The 16,165-nt window shown below is 45.2% G+C and overlaps 1 protein-coding gene across 1 annotated transcript in view; it reads right to left on the bottom strand.

The window, feature by feature from the left end:
- Positions 1–977: 977 nt before the first annotated feature.
- Positions 978–16,165, bottom strand: part of LOC146194656 (sodium- and chloride-dependent glycine transporter 2-like) — a 164,074-nt gene continuing 148,886 nt past the window's right edge. The window contains exons 12-13 of the mRNA XM_084596611.1: positions 3,182–3,337; positions 978–1,181 (exon numbers count right to left, since the gene is read on the bottom strand). Coding sequence (XP_084452737.1) covers positions 978–1,181; positions 3,182–3,337 — 360 coding nt within the window. The remainder of the gene's footprint in view (positions 1,182–3,181; positions 3,338–16,165) is intronic.

The following is a 16,165-nucleotide window of genomic DNA, read 5'->3' as shown; positions in this document are numbered from 1 at the left end:
TTGTTTCAGCTCAGTCACTTGCCTTTGGTCACAGGAGAGCTTTTGGTTATTTTGGCGTCACGCAATTCCAATATTTTGACTATGTTTTTGACCCGCAACGTCATTTGATTGACGGCCATTCCGAAATTTACTCCGGTTTCTGGGGCTATGACGTCACAGTCCTTTTTTAGGCACTCTGGCAAATTAGGGGCCAAATGTTATGCTTAAAGGTTTAATTTCGGTTTGAATGGGGCATACAAGGCTTCAGCTATTTTAGACCATCGTCTAACACCCTAGCGACTGATTCACGAGAGCGCGATTCATTGCGAAATAGTTTTTGTGAGGTGTAAAGAAGGCTTCTGCGGCAAACCAGTGCTATAAAACATCAAAAATGAGGTAAATAATGCTGGCTAGTATTCTGAGTAAGTAACGTTTGGCCGCTGGCCGCCATTATGCATTTGTATCTAGCCGTTAGCAATGTATATATCTGGTTTTTAGCACTTTGAAAACGCGATCACCAACGGCATGTAGCAGTTAATTGTGAATGAACTGAGAATTTCTAAAAATGGCTTGTTTGTTCACAATGACGTCTCTTTGCGTTGCTTAAGAACGAGGAGTAAGAAGGATACATGCTCGTTTCAAGAATGGCATTCATAAAAATTAAGAGCCTCGCGCTAATAGATTTCGCCGAACGAAATGTCCCAAAAAAATGTCTGCAGGCGTCGAAATGAAATATTAGCAAATCCCTTAGAGCAAAAGGTATCTTAGCGGAATAAAGGGCAAATAAATATATCTACGAAAATAAAGAAAAATAGTAACAGGAAGTTGTAAAATGAAGTTTCACACATAAAATGTGGCGCAACGCGAAAAATAAGAAGCTACTGCATCGAAAGCTTCACCGCCAAGCAAATAGGAGATTGCTGAACTTCCTGAGAACACACAGGCACTGTCTTCTTCAATAGACGGCGCAGATAAGTACGCCGTCGGTTAGGGTGAGTCTAGCTCATGTCCATCGAGGGCCGGAAGACGAGCGGCTCATCGACGTCGACGGACACCTCTAGGACTTCGGTGCCTTCGTAGAGCACGCCTTGTATTTCGGCGCTCGAGTCGCCCAGTTCCTCCAGCTCCTCGAAGTAGGCGTTCACGCGGTTCGGCGTGTTCGGCTCCCAGTGGTATTCGGGCTGGAAGGCCCGTGCTGGGTACTGCAATGCCCGCATAAATACAGAGTGAATGGCTCACGGTATTTTACTTTATACTAATTGTAAATGTTCGATATTATTCCGATTGCTAGTTATCAGCTTCCGCGTCGAAATGGGAATGTTTTTTGTGACAGTAGGTATTCTGCAAGAAAAAATCTGATTTGTAATACTGAGGACAAATAATCGAAGCTGACCTCCATTGACCTATTACTTACTGATTGCTAAAATATAAGCAATGTCGGCCCAGAATTCGGCACTTATAATGCCAAAATGCAAACTAAAAGAATGTGTTAGAAGCATTGACACCAAAGACTGCATAAACAGTGCAAATGATATGTCCGATGCAAATATTCGTCGCCGATCACTGAGTCTTCGAGTTTTCAGTCTGCGCGATTACATAGACTCAAAAAAAAAAAACGTTTTCGTTTCTTCTAACCAATTACGTTAGTACCGAATGCACCTTTTCTTATCACACGAACGTCAACTTGGCAAGAGAAAGCCACGCTCTACTAAGCAGAGAACTTTCATCGCTTTGTTCACTGTATCTCTCATGTATAGCTTTAGGGGCCAGCGTGAAAACGATGCAAATCAGGAAGCGCTATTCGATATCCCTACGGAATATGCAGGTGATGTTCAAATGAGAAACCTGCCTTTCCTTTATTTAGTGTAATCCAATGTCCTGCAGGGCTCTGTTAAACTGTTTACTCAGCAAACCACCTTCCTCAAGGATATTTTGACAGTGATTCTGGGGCCGCAATAATCAGTTTGTTATTATTTGAATATTGAACTATATATCGTGCGCCGGACCGCCTTGAATGACTTATTTGGATCAAAATAGTGCTTAGGTTCTTGTAAAGTATCCTGCTTAGATTACTTTTCTATACAACAATGTGCACCAAGCAGTTCTTTAAATCTTCCATGCAGCGTGGCGTCAATTGTCTGTGGTGGGCTGCCATGAAGACAAGCAACAACCGCGTTCCTTTCCGTAGTACGAACTCTCTCAATGCGGAAGGTCAGCCGTCCCTCTTTGTTGCTCCCATCTACCTACAGCAGTTCAGGCGTGATCACGGTTGAGAGACAATAGTAGTGCCGGGATCGTATCATTTTAAACACTGACACACATAAAGTGCTGCAGATACATTGGTACCCTCTAATCATAGAGAGAAATATAGTTCAAGAAAAAATAACTCAGTTTGGTTTCAATATGTTTTAGCTATCTATAAGCCATTTCCATCATTTTCAGGTATGGAATGTTTTTGTTTTAATTCTTTTTCACAAGCTATGAAGAACATCAAAAGAAAGGGCGACAAACGTGAGGCATAATATGAAGCTGAAGGCTTCCCGGAACTTGGCAAACTTTGCCGTTTTTATTGCATCCACCAAAAATGAACTTCTTCGCTTTGCGAATAAAATCAGCACTCGAGCTAGTCTAGCAAAGATAGTTATTGGGCTAGTTGGTAGTCTAGATTTAAGCACATAGTTTTCAGTGCAAAGGCAGACGGCCAAAGAGAAGAAGGAGAAAGAGTAGGACAAACGCAGCACTGTCTGACAACTGTTTATTTAGCTGCGTACACAAAGCTTACACACAACTAGACCAACGCAGGCGCACACTGTGCCAAAAATTATGAACAACAGAAACGCATCCCACCTTTAGCGCAAGAACGTGGAAAGGAACGTTTTTTCTGCGTTGTAGAAACCACCCGTGAAATGATAGAGGCATTTATAATCATAGGACTTGGTCAGTATCTCTTAGTAACATTTCAGTTGTTTTGTGGAGTTGTACTCGGACCACGGTACGATGCACGGCGTCCCGCTCGAACAACAGAAGTAGGCTAAGTTAAACATTAAGAAGCCTGACTGTGAGGAAACAGCCAAGGTCAGCTACCGCACTCTATGCGTAGCACGCGCCACGGCTTTCCTTCGATGGATTTCATTAAAAGGGTCCAAGTGTCCCCTCTTGTCGGCTGTGCTACATTATTTTAAAGAGTTCTCCTTCGTCTCACCCGGACGTTCTCGAGGACGCAGGCGAAGGCGCCGATGGGAACCTGCAGCAGGCCGGTGCAGCCTATGATCCAGGCCAGGGCTTCGTACTCGCCTGGATATTGCACACCCCGGTATACAGGTGACGAATAGGACAACATGCGCTGTAAGTAGGCCACCTGGGAGTAGAAGGTGTCAGAATGAGAGCCAGAGAATTGGTATGCTCCCTCCAAAAACGTTTGGGACACGCTGCCGGGGGTATTGGGACAATGCTTCCATATGCCGAAGGGCATACTAGCGCAAAAAAAGGATTACATCTCGTGCTCAAGGCTGGTACCGCGACGCTTCATCCCGTTGTTCCTTAGAAGCGATGTTAGCAAAATAACCTGAAATTTTAATAGATAAGCGCAATTTGTTCTGTGTTGCACCCTTAGAAAAAAAGTTAGCAGGACGCTATAGTAACTGCAGCAATTACTAACTTCGAATAGGTTTTACTGGATTTTTACTACCCTTTAAATAACTGGAAACTTTCTGAGGTGGTAACGGCTCTCATTACTAACCAGTGAGTTTGTCAGTAGTTTTGACGAATTAATTGCTAGAATTCCTTGGCAACTTTACCATAGTATCTTGCTAGCATCACTTTACCAAGATGTTCAGAAATGCCCGCTTTGACTGCTCTTGAAACTTGCCTTGTCAGTCATATATTAAAACTTATTCCGGAATTAACGAGATACATTATTTTCGATTATTTGATGGCGTTATTTTTAAAGTCTATGTTTTTGTGCACACTTGACGAAAAAGGACAGAATTTCAGTTTTCGTGAGGCATTTTCATTACTGAAGGATGTTAAATTTAATTCCATGGCGTGCTAAAATGTATGTACCCTTGAAGCTGGGATCTACATGTTGGCTTAAGATGACGAAAATATCCAAGACTATGCATTGCGTTTCTTACATGCAAATAATGCTGTGATTATTTTAATGCAGAAACAATAGCTTAGACAGAACACTTGAGGGACATGGCAGAACGTGCACGGAAAAATCACATGAAAGTTGCGTTAATTTGTCTAGAGTCACCAGACGCAACGAATCGGAATGCATTTGTTCAGTATTTGTAGCAGTGATTGTGACTTCATCTGCAAATCAACTGATTATTGTTCTCCTGTTTTGCTTTTGTCTGACCCTTGTGCTGTTGGGTCTGGCAACACATCTTTGACTAAGAAATAGGTTGCATCACACTATTCACAATTATCTCCAGGCTGTGATGTTGCGCTCTATTTGCCTAATATGCCCAGTACATTAAGCTTTAGGTTCACTTCTGCTTAGTTGTTTCAAGATTAAGGGGAAACCAAGGCAACACTGGTTGCCGGTACAGAATAATCACGTGCTCACGAGAACATACAAGCTACTTTCTGCGCAATTAAGCTCTGTCTTGAAGAGTATGGCGCGACAGGATGATTTGCTCCCATCTGCGGCTCCTGTTGCGGAATCCTTGTTCGCGCATATAAATTGTATACAGTCTTAATCAATAATTTTTTATTACCAGCTCTGTAATCTCGCACGTATTCGTTAGCATATATATTGTCGTAAGCTGCCGAATTATCTTAAAAACCACACTACAGAGGTGCCTACAAAGGCCCGTCTGAGCCCCACCGTTCGGAAATGCCGGCGGGACCTAGAAACGCCGGATTGTACTTCTCGCCTTAGTTCTCGGAAGGTTCTACTCACATCTCAACCCCTCCAATCAAAGCATAAAGCCCGATTTGGTTACACTTGCATGTCATAGAGTGTAATGGCGTCGCACAAACCGCCGATCGATCAGGACCCGGCTGTCACCAACCACCCTGCCAGTGCCACGACTATCACTTTTCAGTGACGACGCTGACGACGCCCAGCAATATTAATAATAATAACAATATTAATTGGTTTAGAGGAAGGGAAAGGCGCAGTATCTGTCACATTTTGCTCTACGGACACCGGAACCGCTCCGTAAAGGAAGGAAGGAAGGTGGGAGTGAAAGTGGAAAGAGAAAGGGGAGCCAGTAAGTAACCTAGATTTTTTGCACGATGCGGTATTTCTCGCTATCGCATTAAAATGAGAGCAGCGAGACCAGTAGAGCAAAATCTTTAATTACAAGAATCCTGCTCGCTCCGTGCATTCCAAGGACTCTCTTTTCCAGCTCTGGCGCGTTGCAGTGCTTACAGTCTGCAATGCCCCGAGAGATAAATCTGCCATCTTGATACCTATTTCCGGCAGTTGTTAGAAACCTAATCCCTCACATATGCTGTTTGGAGAAGACACCTGAACACGACGGCGCCGGACTAAACAGCCCTTGAAAATAGCTTGAAATATAATGAAATTAAATAATAAACTAAACAAAGCTGGTGGCATCTGCCACAGACGCCCAAAACTGTCTTTGACGAAGCAATGGTGCCAATGGCAGCACATCGACAAGTATGGTGGTCGTAGATGTGAGGTTTGTTGTTTTATCCTTCTGCACCTTTCCAAGGTGCTCGTCTATTTCACAGAGGAAGCGTAGTTTACACAAACAGTGGAATGAAGGACGACGTACAGGTGCCCCAAAAGTAAAACGCAGTACGCGAGCTGTGGTCGAACTGGAAAAAACTGCGTGCCAACGCCCTCTATCAGCAGATGCGCGGCAAAGAGCGAGGCTACGCCGGCACATCCGGCTGACTTATCTTGATAACTTGATGCTCGCGTTATCGCCGCCACGAACGAAGCTGCGCTGCTACCATCAATGCTTGCCAGGAGCACATTCAATACATCATGAAAGGGTTTGTTGCTTGTCCGCGCCGTGTAGAAAGTTGGCGTTCGGCAGCTCGCGCTTTTTGCTTTCTCAGGAATGCCATGATTTGTAGCCTGCGTAACTGCCGTGGTTCGCTCTTCGCTTCGCGACGATTTTGTGACAATAAAACCGAGCAAAATTCACGAAGGACGCAGAAAGGCAAAACGAGACACAGGCGTTGATCCAACAATGGGTTGTCGTCCTCTGATCGTCTTCCCTTTCTGCGTCCGTCGTGGAGTTCGCGCTGTTTTTATTCTTATGAACAACCAACTAGCTCAGGATGTGTTATGCGAGTTTGTGCGTGAGGTTTAGAATACAAACGCTCATCCATCGCTTTGGCAAGTTTGGTCAACGTTTTCTTTTCCCAAGGTAGCGCACTAAAAAAATAGCATGCCGGTGTTGAATTTAAAGATGAGAGTTAATTAAGGATCACTTCCCTCGGCACAATTTGCTTTATTACATTGGAGTAAAAGAAGACAAAAAACGAAGTTCTCTCCCTTTAGTCGTCTGCGATCGGCTATAATTCGCAAACATGCAAGGAGAATAGGGCAACAGGGTGCAGACGATTAAAAAAAACTTCTAGAGGAACTTTTCATGCAAACTCAAAGTTTAATGACAGGTGAAGCTCCCGCTTATGTTAATGACATCGGTCATAAGCCGAGGAAGGGACTCACATAAAGAGTCCACGTATCCGTTGCTCTCACCTCCCAGAAGTCATCTGGACTCATGTGGTGATTGATACAAGACAGATTACTTTTCAACGTTCTCCAAACGTTATCAATTGTGTTCATATTGGCACGTTTTAGAATCCACTCGAATAGCTGCGAAGCCTATTCTTCAAGCAAGGCTTTCATAACTCGCTTTGTGGGGATGGGGCTTGTTGCAGGAGGATTGCTCCATCTTTAAATGGCCTTTCTAGCTATCACGGAACGAGACAGTGGTCGAAGACACCGCAGTAGCTGGCTCCGTTAAACTTTGATGGCAGTCTAATAAGAGGGCGGAGACTTTCTCCACTGGCAGCTCCCCAGACGTTCACGGCACAGCGACCACTGCTGATTATTTGGGTCGCGAAGTCGGACAGGTATCTATGTGCGAAATAATAAAGCATTAATAAGCTCCTACGTAATTCGTGATTAAAAAAAAAGCGCATTTTTCTCAAAACCAAAATTGTCAGGCCACAGAGAAAGAAATAAAAAACGTATTGGCTTATAGAACATAAGTAATTGCTGCAAGAGCACTAGCGAAGAAAAACAGTCTAATTTCTCTACATTTATTTGCCCATGCCTTACTGTTCTTTAGAGCGCTGTGCTCTTTCTCTACTTCGCACAAATCAATCTTATTCGAACATGCCTGCAATTACAAGGACGCCAAAGACGCCGCTGCTGGTCCCATCTTAAGAAGAAGTTGGTTCATCTGTAAATATGATTTGTCACCAGTCATCCACAGTTCACTGCTCGTGGGCGCGATAGGCGCTGTGCCTGCTGTCGTGCCGTCAAATACGGCTTCTGCGCCGCCACACATCTACTTAATCCGACTTGCTGGAGACGGTTCCGAATGGGCCTAGACTGTTGTGGAGGCCGAGGACATCTAGAATTTCTTTTGTGCTCTGAAAAGGATCCGCACGGCAGCAGCGACGATCAGTTGGTCAGCCTCAGCCGAAGTGCACCACTCGTGGCCTGGACGTAAAGCATCGCCAAGGCGGCCGCCTTCATCCCTGTAAGCTTGCATTATCCGATTCACTGCAGTCATCGATCTTCCAGTCCTGCGGCATATTTCTCGTTGGGGTACAACCCGAGCGCTTAGAACAATTTCGCGTCTAATATCCAGTGAAACTCTGGACGCCATTTTTCGTGGAATGGGAATTTCCACAACGTTCGAATATAAATACGTGCGTGCGGGCGTTTTTTTTGCAAAAGGCGTCTAGCCTTCCCATCGATTATCAAGGTGACACCATGAACGAAGCCAGCTACTGCAAGGTGCTCATCCGCTATCTCATCTTATATGACTTGGATGACCCGTTTAGCGATGATGTATTATTCTAGCAGTAACACTGTGGTCCCGTCCACATTGCGCGAGTTATAAAGGTTTTGCTGGAAGAACGGGCCGTGATGCTGTTGGAGTGAACGCCAAAGGACGCCGATATGAACATAAGTGAGGCCGTTTGGTGAACGTTGGAAAGCAAGCTACCTCGTATCAGCCGTAGAACTCGTCCATATGTCCTTTGAGTGGGAGGCTATCAGGAGGATGTGGGACAACCTCCAAAATCTACGTCGACTTCTCGTGCGAATCTCTTTTTCGACTCTTCGTTTATGTCGTAAACCTGGGGGCTTTACCGGTTATGAAAGTTGAGTGTGCATAAAATGGCACATTTCGATGTTATTTTTTGAAACTATTTCCTTTGTGCTACTCATTTCTACCTTTATATGCTTAACTTTTCGTTTTCCAGTGTAACAAAATGAATTTGCGTTCAAGAAATTGGTCTTGAAATATTAGCGCACTTGCTATGCGGTGATGACCTACTTGTATTAAAGACAGCAAAAATGCATGGTATTGTGTTTTGTTTTTCATGCATTGCCTAAAGCGAAAGAACATTTCACCGCACTTCCTAAAGCATTGCGGGAACGTTTATACTCGTCAGCGAACAAGCTCGCCGCCAAGTGAGGCGCAAAAATTAGCTGTTATGTAGACAAAGATAATGCAGTTCTCGACAAAGCATAAAGCCCAGAGTGCCGACGGCAAACATTTCTGCACGATTCGGACGAACAAAAAACCATGCGGTATTGAAAGCGCCTCTGGTGGGCAGGAATGGTAGCAGCACAGCATCGCACTTTGAGGCGATAACGCGAGCATCAAGTTATCGAGATGGGTCAGCCGGATGTGCCGTCGCCCCCTTGCTCTTTGCCACGCATTTGCAAATAGAGCGCGCTGGTATGCAGTTTTTTCCATTTCGGCCACCACTCACGTGTTCCGTATTACTTTTGGGGAACCTGTACTTGGAGCGCCCGGACGAAACTTCACTTTAAACACACGGATTACAGAAAACGTACTTACACGAGACAGGAAGAACACGACACTTAACAGAGGATGGCTCACTCGACAGTGTACTACGCGAGCTGACGCGTTACCCGACACTTGCGCCGAGGCATGCCTGCTTCCGCAATCGTAACTTCACCGAGCGAGAACCGGCGATCGCCGAGCGGCGCGCGCTGAAAACCTTAAAGAGGACTGCAGAATCTGCATTGAAGTAATACGAAAGCACGAATGCTGCTGTTGGTTTCTTCTGGTTGTTTCAGGTTGCCTAATTTACTTGTTTACCCATTTTATTGTTCAATACTTTCAAATTGCGCGCCAATCCCCTCCTATGCCCTTTTTCGGCTATACTTCCGGTTGCGTGACGTCACATCCTCTACATCACATTATTCACTTCTTGATTCATTTTAGTCTTTAGTACTTTCATACTACGCGCCAGTTCGTTCCTATGACCTTTTTCGGCTCTACTTCAGGTTGCGTGGCATCGCATTCTTGACGTCACTGTAATTGACTGTCCTAATTAACTACTTTAGTCTCTGGCACTTTCCAATTGCGCGCCAATCCCTTCCTATGGAATGTTTTGGCCCGACTTCAGGTTGCGTAACGTCACATCTTTAACGTCACCTTAATTGACTGATTTATTTAACTATTTTAGTATTTGATACATTCTAATGTGGCGCCAAGCCATTACCTAATGAACCAATTTTCGCCTTTACTTTTTTGCTTCGAATTATATACCTCATTAACTCACTGACCTAATTAATTTTTCGGACATATCAAGTCACCTTCCATTGATTGACGCCACTAATTTACCTCTACCACTTCTCAATCACTCAGAACTGCTGCGGACACGATCTTGCGTGTTCTGTCTCTATCTACCCAATTAAATTATCAGCCTAATGATTTTTCGGACACCACATTACGTCCCCCTTTATCGATTCATACCACTCATTAACCTCTACTGCTTTTCAATTACAACGGCTGCAAACAACATTTGCATATTTTGCCTGTAAATAATTACCTAATTAACCTATTGTGCTATTTATTTTGTCAGCAACAACATTACGTCACCCTCTATCGATTGACATCACACATTAATTTTTACCACTTCCTAATTACTCACAACCGCTGCGGACACCATTTGCCGACGCGGCCTGCGGCCAGAAATCTGAAAATAGCGAAGTAGTGCTCTCGCGTTAATACCTGCCGCCGAATTTTCGAGAAGTGGAGGGGGAGCGGAAACAACCCAACGTTAATATAGCTATATACTTCCTCCCTCCGGTTCGCCATGGAAGCCCAGGAATTTCTCGAAGCCATAGGCTGCACGCTTGTCCTCCTCAAAGGCACGGAGTGAGGAGGGCCAGGTCCGCTTGGTGGGATGTACATGAGTCAGCGTGCCTTTTCGCCTATCTCTGCTGTGGCGAGGATGCGTAGCGTGGTGGTTGGGATTGCGCAATCGGCTGCACTTGGTTCTGGTGGCTACTGGGTCCTTCTATCCGCGTCGCCTTCTCCGGCGTGTACACCGAAACGTTTGGAACTACACCATCGCGGGCTTACACGCCCCACCATAACCGCATTGCTGGGCTTTTTATTGCGAAAGCAATACTACGGTAATTTTCAAGCCCTTCACGTGGCACGGCGGTGAACACGTTTGACCTTAAGCGAAGTGACGTCATACCAGCTGCAGGGGAAAAGGGGCCCAGCTTGGCTTGTCGGAGAACGCGGCGGTGGACACGCGCCGCGCTAAGCGCGCCGCTCACCAGTGGCCCTACTGTCGATGTGACGTCATACCAGCTGCAGAGAAAAGGGGCACTAGCTCCGCTCGCCGCAGAACACGGCGCTGGACACGCGCCGCTCTTGACCATGCCTTCGACTAGCAAGTAAAAAGAGAAGACTGCTCGCCAATGCGAGGCAAGGAAGAGAAGGGCTGCGGAAACTGCTGAAGAATGGGAACAACGGCTTTCTAAACGCCGGGCTCAAGATGCAGCTCGTCGAAGACGTTCTAGCTCTAGGGAGTCTGAAATCAGTTTAATGAGTCCACTTAATGCTAATGAGGACTCAAGGCTTTCCAGTGCTGAACGTTGGGATGAAACTAAGCGGTTGCGAAGCGCTCAAGAAACTTTAGAAGAACGAGAGTAACGTCTCCAAAAGGAGCGCGTTCATTGGACCAAGTTTTCTTTGGCGAAACTTGGTTAAGCCCGGGGAATTGGGTAAAAAATACCGCCTGGCTAGGCTTGGCTCAACTAGTCGTAGCTTGAATGTTTACCTGAACTGGTTAGGCTATGTATAAGCAGGACCAATTGTTTTTGCAATTATCCAGGCTTAACCAAGTGGATCCACAGCAAACCATTTTTTACCCAGCCAATTGCCGAACACTTACAACGGGCCGCGACTTATTGTCAGCTGACACACATTACTTTCCATTCTGGCCATGATGAAACTCCCGGCTCAGCTGGCGAAGGTCGAGGGCATCCAGCACGCGCTGTACGCCGACGACATAACTACCTGGACCAAACATGGATCAGTTGGAGATATTGAGGCCAACCTGCAGCAACCGGTGGAGATCGTAGACGCTTACGCCCACCGCTTCGGCCTTCAATGCTTTCCGTTTGCCCGTCGCCGAAGCGAACCACCAAAATGGAACGGTCCCTGGATAGCGGTCCGATACGCGAACACGATGAGATTAGAGAACTTCGTCTCCTTATCCACAAATATCGACGGGATGATACAACATTGCAAATCTGCGCACTGTGGGGGACAAGGTGGGCCGGATGGTTCGCCGGATTTCCAACAAACGCGGGGGGTTACGGTGCACAGACGCTTTGCGGCTGGCGTATGCATTAGTGACAAGTCGAGTTGTCTACTGGACTCCTTACCTCAACCTGCACATATTTGACGAGAACGCCCTCGAAATGATTCTCAGAACGATTACAAGTGTGCCCTCGATCTCCCGATCAACACATCTGATCAGCGTTTCATGGGACTGGGGATGGTTAACACATCTGCGGAGCTCCGGAAAGCCCACTTGACCAATCAATACACAAGGCTTTCAAAAACGCCGTCGGGACGCCACCTATTATCCCGACCACACATCCACCTCCCAACACGTACGGAAGAGCGCATACGCGTTTATGAAATCTGGAGATACGCCCTGCAGTACGCCCTCTTCCGGCCAACATGGCGCGTGACGTCCACAGTGGAAGGCGCCTTGCACGGGCTGGGGCACTGACCCGTCACTATGGGAACAAACACGGAATCGTCTACGTGGACACATCCGGCCCTCACTATGGGGAGTGGTACATGGGCGCAGTCGTCCACCAAACAATCGTGGGGAATGGCCTAACGTTCCGAGCTCAAGACATAACACATGCGGAAAAAGTTGCCACTGCGTTAGCCGCCGCAGACCAGAACGCATCATCTTCAGACCCTTTTCGATACGGATCCTGATCCAAATTCAGCCCTCACTTTTCGAGAAATTACTGAGTTATTCCAAATCGGCCATGCAATTTATCCCAAGCCTTGTAATTGCCTTAAAAAGGTGGAGGAACGCACACTTCGTCTTTACACCAAAACACTGCTCTGCCCAGCAGTTTTAAAACACTTTGATCCTGCCTGTACAGGACAATGCCCGCACTGTGCGGAGAAGTCTTCGGACATCTTCTACATGGTATGGGCATACCAATCAACCCCGAGAGCCAGAAGGCCCTGGTCCACCGAGTTCGAGCTGCGGCGGTGGCCAATGGGCTTATGTAATGAGGAGCCCACCTAGTGCTTGCGAGATGTTGCCCTGGCTACCTCAAGCTTCCTCCCTTCAATAAAGCTTTTCACACACACAAACACACATTTTACATGGACAGTGCTTTTTCGCAGACACTTCATGGTACGCGAGACATTCACAACAGGTCACACTTCCAGTCACATGAAATTCACAAGCATCTTCGTGGCGCCCAGTCACATCGCTGTAGACAAAGTTTTCGCGACAGGTCCCAGTTCCTGAAAATCTGCACGCTCCACGCGTCACGATGGTCCTTTCCGGGTAGCTTCCCTGGCGCACTTCACTTGTCACTCTTTGCGTACCAACACGCACCCTTTCATGCACTGGTGAGCGGGACCCCCCCCCCCCCCCCCCCCCGCCCGACGGAGCCCCGTGACTCAGGCTTGCACTGTAGATTCCTCCCGCCAAGTTAAATTAGGCAGCCTGGAAAGTGCGTCAGCGTTCCCGTTAGAGGACCCTTTTTTATGGCTGCCTGTGACGTTATACTGTTGCATTGCTAGTGCCCACCTGGGGAGCTTCTCCCCGTGTGGAGCACGTGTCACGTAGGCTAGCGGCTTATGGTCCGATATCACCTGGGCCTCTGCTCCAAATATTCCCTTCGTGCTTTCTCACTTCTGCCTCGATTTTTCTCATATCTCGGATGCTATCTTTCTGATACCTCAGTAATCTGCGATTTGCTGATGACATTGCCTTGCTAAGCAACTCGGGAGATGAACTACAAATAGTGATTGATGACCTAGACAGGAAAAGTAGAAAGGTAGGCTTTAAAATCAATATGCAGAAGACTAAGGTAATGTTCAACAGCCTCGGGAAGGAACAGCAGTTTACATTAGGTAGCGAAGTACTGGAAGTCGTAGGCGAATATGTCTACTTAGGACAGGTAGTAACCGCAGATCCGGACCATGAAAAGGAAATAACAAGAAGAATAAGATTGGGATGGAGCGCATTTGGCAAGCACTCGCAGATATATGTCTAGCAGCTTACCGGTATCGCTAAAGAGGAAAGTATATAACAGTTGCATATTACCTGTACTCACTTATGGCGCTGAAACGTGGAGGCTAACCACGAGAGTTCTACTTAAGTTGAGGGCAACTCAGATGGCTATGGAACGAAAAATGGTAGGGGTAACATTAAGAGATAGGAAGCGTGCAGAGTGGGTCAGAGAAATAACTCAAGTTACCGACATTCTACCCTTAGCAAAAAACAGGCACACTAAAAATGCACTTCAAACGCATTGTATTTATTTCGTATTAATTTCGCATTTTTTGTCCCAATGCCATACAAATATGTTATAAATACACTAGAAGTACAACACTGCATATCTTAATATAAATATGTTTAAAATATGCTTTTTGCCTATTGAGCATATTTCTAACATACTGAAAATGTACTTTCTTCAGCTTGGCAGGGTTCACAAAATCTTCCACCAATAGACTGACAATGTACTTTGAAAGTATTACTAATGTACTTGACCTATTTTTCATGCTGGCAGAAAGTACCCTTGGAATGGATTAAAAATATATGAAAAAAAGGATGCGCTCATATTTTTTGGAGCATTACAAATATGTTGCAGTTATATTTTCCCAACCAAGAAAAATATACTAATAATATACTAAAAGCATAAATTTATACCATTCTCGGAATGCACTAAAAATACATGAAAAATGTGATGCGCTCATATTTTTGATGCATTACAAAAATGTTGCAAAAATGCACCAAAAATATAGCTGCCAAATGCTGAAAATACGTCCGACATTTTGAAAACTAGCTACCAAGAAACATAAATGAAGGGCAATAGCGACATTTGTGTCCATTGTCATGACCCTTTTTCATGCTCCTTGGTTGACAGTTTTCAAAAGTCAATGTTACTTAATCTAACTTACCGTTATTTCCGTCCCTGTATTTTACCCACCCAGTCTGAATATATGTGACACAACTTCCTTTATATCTTTATTTGAAGCATTTGAGTACAATGACCTACCGTGGTGGTGCTGTGGTTAGGGTGCAAGACTTCTGTGCCCGAGGATGTGGGATCGAATCTCGGCCGCAGCAGGAACTTTTCGATGGAGGTGGAAAGTAAGGCGCCTGAGTGCTGTGCAATGTCAGTGCACATTAAAGAACCCCAGGTGGTCGAAATTTCCAAAGCCCTCCACTATGGGGTCTTTCATAGTACTCGCAGCAAACAATTTCGGCCATACCATATCACACATTAAATCACAATACAGTCCATGGAAAGGAAATACGCCTATGCCACTCAATATCTATTTACAGAGTTTAATTTTCAAGAAACAGTGCTACAATACACCAATATATAGAGTAACAAAACACTGATCTCGTGCTAAACGAAAGCAAGTAGAAAGTCCGGACCGCAGATCTGGATAGGTTCCAAACTTTGGGCGCAACGTGGACTGAAAAGGAAGAAAACAAGACACAAATTAAAGTAGGCTTTTTAACATGCCAATTAACAATCATATACTGCTACAAGAACTAGCTTTAGAAACCAGATGGTTCGTTCCTTCTTAACATGGTTATGAATGATGACAAAACAAAAGTAAAAAAGCTGAGCTGGAGTTAGAAACCGCAATGTCTGAAACGCCGTATTTGAAATGTAGACTATGGCAAAGCCACCAACCTGTAATGGAAACCACAATGGGGCATTCTGTTTTTTTAATCTGATTCTGACATGAATATAATAGTTCCATTTTTCAGAATAAAGGAGTGCGGGTTAGAATCTTGGAAGCATATTTTTTTTTTATCAGAGAATGAGAAATGAAACATACTTCCCGTTTATGCATGAGGTTCCATAGCGTGCATCAAAGAAAGGACCGAACACGAGTGCTCGTGTTCTGTCCCTTCTTTAATGTGCGCTATGGAACCTCATGTATATTACCCACTAGCCCGAAGCCTGACCCTTCCTGTTTATGATTCTTTACTTGCTTTCTTCAATGCACTCGCTGCATTGTTGAATTTGTGATGCAAAAAACTCTGGACCATAGAGTAAGGTAGGTGGGGAAATATCGACATCGCATGAACTGAAGAGGAAGGAAACAAGACACAAATTAAAGCCCTCTTTTTAACATTTAAAACAATCAAATACTGTAACAAAATAATAAATACTGTAAGCTGTAACAAATATGGCAGCCCTTATTAACGCAAAATAAGTGAATAAAATTCTCAAATGCAGCCCGAATCTGGCCAGGTTAGATATACCAGTACCGCCCTTCTAAAAGCCGGTGTCATGATCACAGCTGACCGCATGCTTTCGTTGATTTATAAATGCAAGAATGAACAACTCTCGCAAAAAAAAAAAAAGATAAATGTGCCACTTCTTAACATTCGCATCCACCATAGCTTATGCTACTCCGCACGTTCAGACGACAAGGACGGTCGACTCTGG

Source organism: Amblyomma maculatum, chromosome 3 (genome assembly GCF_055883805.1).
Source record: "Amblyomma maculatum isolate TAMU_Amacu chromosome 3, ASM5588380v1, whole genome shotgun sequence".
NCBI lineage: Eukaryota > Metazoa > Arthropoda > Arachnida > Ixodida > Ixodidae > Amblyomma > Amblyomma maculatum.
This window is presented reverse-complemented; position numbering and strand designations above follow the sequence as displayed.